The 7427-nt window shown below is 42.0% G+C and overlaps 1 protein-coding gene across 3 annotated transcripts; it reads left to right on the top strand.

Annotated features, from left to right (window-relative positions):
- On the top strand, positions 1-6857 carry LOC105388704 (carotenoid isomerooxygenase). 3 transcript variants are annotated; one of them, XM_048624776.1, is made up of 14 exons: positions 1-138; positions 337-447; positions 845-956; positions 1578-1724; positions 2058-2168; positions 2303-2403; positions 2528-2608; positions 2693-2773; positions 2906-3030; positions 3384-3560; positions 3965-4121; positions 5701-5762; positions 5863-5961; positions 6259-6856. In XM_048624776.1, the coding sequence occupies exons 2-14, from the start codon at positions 345-347 to the stop codon at positions 6433-6435; spliced, it is 1533 nt and encodes a 510-aa protein (XP_048480733.1). In that variant the 5' UTR covers positions 1-138; positions 337-344; the 3' UTR covers positions 6436-6856. The 3 variants fall into 3 exon arrangements, with proteins under 3 accessions (XP_048480733.1, XP_048480734.1, XP_048480735.1); XM_048624777.1 differs by having other exon boundaries at positions 66-138; positions 340-447; positions 6259-6857; XM_048624778.1 differs by having other exon boundaries at positions 109-124; positions 6259-6857.
- Positions 6858-7427: the final 570 nt, after the last annotated feature.

Below are 7427 nucleotides of genomic sequence, written 5' to 3'. Positions count from 1 at the left end.
AGGGGAGGGGGGCGACCCCCCGTGCTACGAACTGCTACGCGGCTACGAACCCGCTACGAGCGCCAAGCCCAAGCCAGACGACTCTCGGTGCTCGACAGTGTTTGTTTGTGCCATTTTTTGCTAAGTAAATAATTTATTGTGAGTATTTATTGCGGTGGTTACTCACGTGTCCAACTTTTAAAAGTAGCTATAGAAAAAAACAAAGATATTTATATACCTAGCCTAGTTATAATTAAAATTGACGTGAAAGTATCGAGTTCACTTGTTTTTAAAAAAACTTCCTGCTGAAACATGAAGCTGTAGGTTGTTTCATCTTGGTTCTCCTGGTTGCTTCAGCAGCAGCCATGGCAGAGGAGGCGGTGAAGCTCTACCCCAACTGTGACCCCACGGTGTGGCTGCGGTCCTGCGAAGAGGAGGTCAACGACCCTGTCGAGGGTACCGTCACAGGTAAACTCGAACTTACAACAATATTTCAACTATTGCATAAAATAGAATGCTAGCTGTTATCATTAGATTCCTTCTGCATTGTTTAAATGTTAACGCGATAAGAATGTCTATTTAAAACTAATGGAGAGATGAGTCAGCACAGCAGCAACTGCATGAAAGCAAATTATGAATGAACCTGGATTCACAAAAGCAATGCTTAGGAGTTTAGTTAAGTTAGATCTTTCCAAAGTCAACAATATTATTTGTACGGAGAATCTTGAAAATAAATTAACCCCAGATGACACCCTGTTCATCTACGAGACACATCTAGGGGTTGTCCTATAGCCGCAAGTGGCCGCAGTTCGGGTAGGTAGGGGACTTGGCTTAGCTGTAAATCCTGAAGTATCTTTCCTTACAGGAGAGATCCCCGCGTGGCTGAACGGGTGCCTGATCCGCAACGGGCCGGGCTCGCTCAAGGTCGGAGACATGACCTTCAGGCATCTCTTCGACAGCGCCGCCCTGCTGCACAGGTGAGGGAGAGGAATCGCAGGTGGATGTGAGTTCGCAGTTCTTGATTGACGCTTCCAGAAAATCCACTTCCTACTTAATGCATTCGGACTTTTCGGACGTTATTTTTTTTTAAATTAATTATACTTTTTATACATATACCTAGTTAATTAATTACTTACCTACTCCTAATAATAAAAGTATAAGTATACTAAGTACTTATAGACCTAGATATAGTTAAGTAATATATAATATCTAGGTAGTTAGGTACCTCAGCGGTGAAACTTTAGAATCTAGGATTACATGTCTAACCACTACTTACCAACCTTTGTCATGCAATGTACAGGAGCTCTACCTACTTATAATTATAGTAGAAGCAGATGAATCGACGCATCATTGAGGGCGGTACCGAATCATTATAAATTACAGTCATGTTGCTTCAAGAATACCTATTAAATACCTACCTGTTACTAGGTGGTAGATAATAGGTAGGTACCAACAAGTCCAACTACATCTACATAAGTTACATACCTACGTAACTAGGTATGTAGAGTCAGTCAACACCACGGAAGGGAAGCGAACGCGGGACATTTGCCTGTGAATCCAGAGGGTTCACTTTATGAACATCGTCATCGTCTGTGCAGGTTCAGCGTGTCGGGCGGCGGCTGCTCGTACCAGTGCCGCTTCCTGCGCTCGCGCACGTTCCAGCGCAACCGCGCCGCCGCGCGCATCGTCGTCACCGAGTTCGGCACGCGCGCCGCGCCCGACCCCTGCCACACCATCTTTGACAGGTACCTAACTACCTACCTATTTACATGGACTTCGATGACTCTAATGTCACCCTTAACCAATAGTTAGTTGTCTGTAGGTATACTCATTTCAAAGTGAGAAGATCGAGATTTAACATTTTAACATTATAAATGGTACACTAGGATGTTCATTTGAATGTTGTTTCTTACTAATAGTCTATAGACTGCTATTTATTCAGTTTGCCTCTATGAGTATACTGTTGCCCTCTTCCCCTGATTCGTATAAGAGACAAACGTTAGGTTAGAGGTCACCAAGTTTGCCATAAGTACCACCTTATGTACTAAATCGATACTGACTGTACTGTTGTATTTCAGGGTCTCAGCACTGTTCCGGCCTGGTGAATCCATGTCAGACAACGCCATGATCTCCGTGTACCCATTCGGAGATGAGCTGTATGCATTCACCGAAGGACCAGTCATTCACAGGTAAACTGCCGTCGTAGGTAACTATAGTATCATGATTGCCTATAGGTACATGTACGGATATCGTATGCCCTAGCCATCGTCAAGCGAGGCTTGTTCACAAGGGTCCATAAGTACTAATAAAAACTTCATCCCAGGATTGATCCAGTGACCCTGGACACGTGTGAGAGGAAGAATCTGATGGAAAGCAATGTGGCTCTCGTCAACCACACATCCCATCCTCACGTCATGCCAAATGGTAAGTAGAGATGTGATGGTTCACCGATCATCACCACATTAACTAGCTTATTAATTGTTACAATATTACCTAACTATACTTAGCTTAAGATTTTCACTAAACTTGATTTTGACTTACATTACAGGTGATGTCTTCAACGTGGGCATGTCCGTCGTAAGGGGAAGAATACGGCATGTTGTGGTTAAGTTTCCTTTCGTCGAAAAAGGTCAGTAACTAGTTTAACATATTACGAATCACCTAACCTTTAACTACTTCTGAATATTTTCAGACAAAGCATTTTCATTTTCAGGAGATATGTTTGAGAATGCACAAATAGTTGGCAGTATAAAACCACGCTGGGCCCTTCATCCAGCCTACATGCACACTTTTGGTAAGTTTTGTATCCACCTCCAGAAATTTTACTGAATTGGTGCAATGAATGTGTTATACGTAGGTACTTGTACCTTTGCTGAACCCCATACATACTTACAATAGTTACAGTCTTGCATGTCTGTTGTTTCAGGAGTGACCGCCAACTACTTCGTGATAGTGGAGCAGCCTCTGACAGTGTCGCTGTGCGCCCTGGTGCGCAACCAGCTGCAGGACAAGCCGCTCGCCTCCAGCCTCAAGTGGTTCGCTGATCAGGAGGTAAGAGGACGTTCAACGTCTTCGATTTGGCTGGATGATCGTTGCTTTTATTTATTTAAACTTTGCGAGGGTGGTCTTTCAGTCCCATATAATCCTGTAAGTAATGTAGTGAACCACATCCTTCAGGGATTACTCGGCGATACGGCTCGCTAACTACCTATCACCTACGTGAGTGCAAAAACGCACAACTTTATTATTAGAACTTATTAGATTAGAGAGGTGAGCATAATTATGTATGTATATTATGCAGCTAGAGGTATGTGGACCACATCTGGTGGGCAAACACTAACCTAAGACATGCTGTTCAGTCTCCGAACCGCCCACTGCAGGCTTATAATGTCTTCACCTCACAGACGCACATAGTTCTCATCAGCCGCGCGGACGGCACGGAGCACAAGCGTTACCGCACGGAGAGCCTGTTCTTCCTACACATCGTGAACGCGTACGAGCTGGGCGACGAGCTGGTGCTGGACCTGTGCACCTACCGCGACCCGCAGGTGCTCAACGCCATGTATGTGGATGCTATGGAGGTACGTGTAAAACACAGTCGAACTATACATAAATAAGTAGATGATAAGGCTACGAATGTGTGTAGATACCTAACTGACTGTAAGAAGTGACTGAAAGATACTAACTAGATTTCCACGAACAGACGAAGAACATAAAAAATCTAGTAGGTATGTTTCAGTCACTTATTAGAGTTAATTAAGGAGCTTCTTGGCTCCGCTTGGATGAGTTCTATGGCCAGCTGTGGAATAATATTATATTCTTATTTACCGTGTCGGTTAAAGTTTACTTATGATAAAGCTCCTTGGCGCCCTATTGGGCGAGCCTGCCAATGTATAGCAGCTAACATGATTGTCGGGTAACATGCGGCTAACATCCTCTTTTCCTCTATGTCCTATAGCTGATAATATCTTGTAACATTCCTCAGAACATGCAGAGCAACGCAGACTACGCGGAGTGGTTCCGCGGACGGCCCAAGCGGCTGCGGCTGCCGCTGCAGGCGCCGCGCCTGGCGCCCGTCGCCGCCACGCTGCTGGCCGACGTCGGCTGCGAGACGCCCACCATACACTACGCAATGTGCAATGGTAGGTTGATGCAGATGTTGGTGTGGGATGGCATGGGCGTACCCAGGTAGGGGCAGGGGGGGGCAGCTGCCCCCCCCTAGCCCTTTCGAACCTTAGATTTTTTTCTATCATATGTTAAAAAAATGCATAATACCATATGAGATGCCTAAAAGTGTTAGGGAAAAATAATTAAAAGAATATATATTTTCCGTTTTCCCCGAAAAGTCGTAGCGCATTCGTGCTATCTGGGTTTCAACACCACCAACACACGACATTTGTGCATTACGATATTTTACTTAGGATACCTACTTGCCTGAAATAAAACTCAACAGAATATATTAATTCATCACTTTCTTAAATCAATCATTGCAACTAGGTATATCATAAAAACAAAAATTTAATTCAGAAAACTTAGCTTTTTGACTTATTTTTTTATTCTAATGATATAGTTTTGACTTCCATCACATAAATGACAACTTTAAGGGATGAAATATAAAAATAAAACATTATTAGCTGAAATCTTCAGTTTCAGTCTCTATTATTAGGTATTCTATTCTATTCTTTTCGCTTTCGGGGTGTAAGTACCTAGCCTTTACATAGACTTCCAAAAAAATACACGGGATCCAGGAGACCCAAACTTCACCAAATATCACCAGGAGGGAGGGGGCAAAAAATGAGAAAAACGACCTCACGTATTAATGGACGGCTCCTTGGACCATTTCCCACCACGCTGGTCCACTGCGGGTTGGCGGGTTCACATACCTAGATGTGCTAAATCTAGATATGCAGGTTTCCTCCTGATGTTTTCCTTCACCCTAATAGCATTGGTATACATTGTACTTAAATTCAAAGAACTCATTGGTACATGTCAGCGCCGGGATTCGAACCGCGAACCCTCATCTCTGGCGTGAGAAGTGGGCGCTCCATTTACTGTGTCTACGTACACCCCCTGCCTTTTTATCGGTGTATGAAATATATAGGTCAGACATAAGCCATAGTCCTACAAAATAACATTAATTTCTTAACTCGCCCGGTGTCAGGATCAACGCCGGCATTTTCGTCGCCTGCCACAAGCAAACTGACTTCAAATATCAACGACAATTTTTTTAGGCATTAACAACAATATGCACAAACGATGCGTTTCGGTTCGAAGCGATAAAAAAAGGTAAACCCTAAAAAAAAGAACAAAATCGAGCGCACATTCGTATCACTCAGGTTCGAAAGGACTAGAAGATAAAATAAACGTAAATTTTCATACCAAGTGGGAATTAAAAAAGTGATACCTAATTACCTACTCTGCGCAAAATGAAACAGGTATGACCTGCCCCTCCCTAGCTGAAATCCTGGGTACGCCCTTGTGGGATGGTGTGGTGGGATGAATAGTAGCGCCTACTCTGAAACTCTCTTTGTCGAAACGAAATCTTCAAATTCATATAGCTGTTGTTCAGTATCTAGTTTTTTTTAGATATTAATTTATAGCTATCCGATCATTAAAACTTTCAAAGTTTTTACTATCGACTCCATCATGTTTAACAATACAATACATTAATCAATATCTTCTAGGTATTTAAATTGAATCTGATTTTGATTATGATTTCAGGACGACCCTACCGCTATTTCTACGCAATCAGCTCCGATGTGGATGCGGAAAATCCGGGAACCGTAAGAATGCGGAAATTCACGCTTTACTTAATAATACTTTTAAAAAAAGTTTACTTACAAGTTTCTTTACCCTACCTCATATTAATTAATGTTGTTTCAGCTGATAAAAGTGGACACTAAAACTGGGGAGATGAAGACTTGGTGCGAAAAGAACTGCTACCCCAGTGAGCCCGTGTTTGTGCCTGCCCCCGGTGGCACGGTAAGTTTACTCAGCATTTCAAAAGTACGAGTATAGTTGCTAAACAAGCCTTAAGGTGATGTTCCACCGACGCGACGAGACGAAGCAAGACGAGGATTGAATAGAAATTCGTATGTATACACGAAAACATTCAATGCATTCCAAGATTTTTTCAAACAAATGACAATTCAATTCTCGTCTGTCTCGTCTTGCCTCGCCGGTGGAAAACCACCATCATAACATCTAAAATGGACCATCATAACAATTGATTATAAAATTACTTAGGTAACCTACCAAAATCTCCCTTTTAATTAACAGGAAGAAGACAGCGGCGTCCTCCTCTGCGCGCTGGTGTGGGGCGGCGCGCGCGACCGCGAGACCGGGCTGCTGGTGCTGAGCGCCGCCTCCATGGAGGAGCTGGGCCGGGCCGTCTTCGCCACGCCCTCGCCCGCGCCCAAGTGCCTCCACGGCTGGTTCCTGCCGCAGCATACTTAGAGTGTAGTGGGATTAAAGGATTTGATTTGTTAAGGCCAATCCAGGTTCTGGATTGTAGGATGCGTTGAGGCTGGTGAGAGGCAGTAGAAAATGGTATGTCTGTTTAGAAATAGTGGTTCAGCATCGAATTAACGCGTTTTTCGTAAGTTTGTACCTAGGTAAAAAAATGGCAAGAATGAGCCGATCAAGTTTTTTCAGTTAGAAAATTATATATTAGTTAGACTAGTTAGTTATACCAACCTATCTAAAATAATACAATATTTATATTAGGTATTATGTATTAATCATGTGAATAGCAGATCGGAGATAGTTATAACTAAGTAGGTTTTTATTTTTAGAAAGTAAGAATTTGTCGCACTTGATCACCAAAATAACGTAAGAAGGTTAGGGTAGGGTACCTACCTACCTTACCTTCAATTTTATTTGTAAATGTCCAGTACATGAATTTTGTAATAAGTCTAATAATAAGCTATTTTCAGCAAGTACTTTAGTAGTTAGGTACTACCATAGAATAACATAAGTACCTATAGTTATTTACTTGTTGTTCTATGGTGTAAGGTAGGACGTAGGTAAGGTAACTAGATAATAGTATTAATTAGGAGAATATCAGGTAGATTGGATTGGTTTGGTACTCAACTAAGTACTTATGCTTACTACCTACTTAGTATATTGTATGTATGTACAACAGAATAAAGGTAAGTAGGTACATTTTAAGCACATTAGAGAGAAAAATAAGATTTACATTTATTTATCGTATAAGTACCTAAGTTACTGATATCAAAGTAGGCACGACATTAAAATGATTAAAATCGTTATCATGTGATTGTATCTTTAAGTAGAGTCATCAATTCGCCATGGAAGTGATGAATTAAGTACAAATCCAGTCTCTTCACAGTAGGTGTTAGTGGTGTTATTTAATTAACAGTTAGCAGATCAAGTAATGGGAACAATGCATTTATTGCACACTTGTTTTAAAGTTTGTCCTTTCTAAA

The sequence above is a fragment of the Plutella xylostella genome, chromosome 12, assembly GCF_932276165.1.
Source record: "Plutella xylostella chromosome 12, ilPluXylo3.1, whole genome shotgun sequence".
NCBI lineage: Eukaryota > Metazoa > Arthropoda > Insecta > Lepidoptera > Plutellidae > Plutella > Plutella xylostella.
The sequence above is the reverse complement of the archived record's forward strand: the minus strand, read 5'-3'. Positions and strand labels throughout refer to the sequence as shown.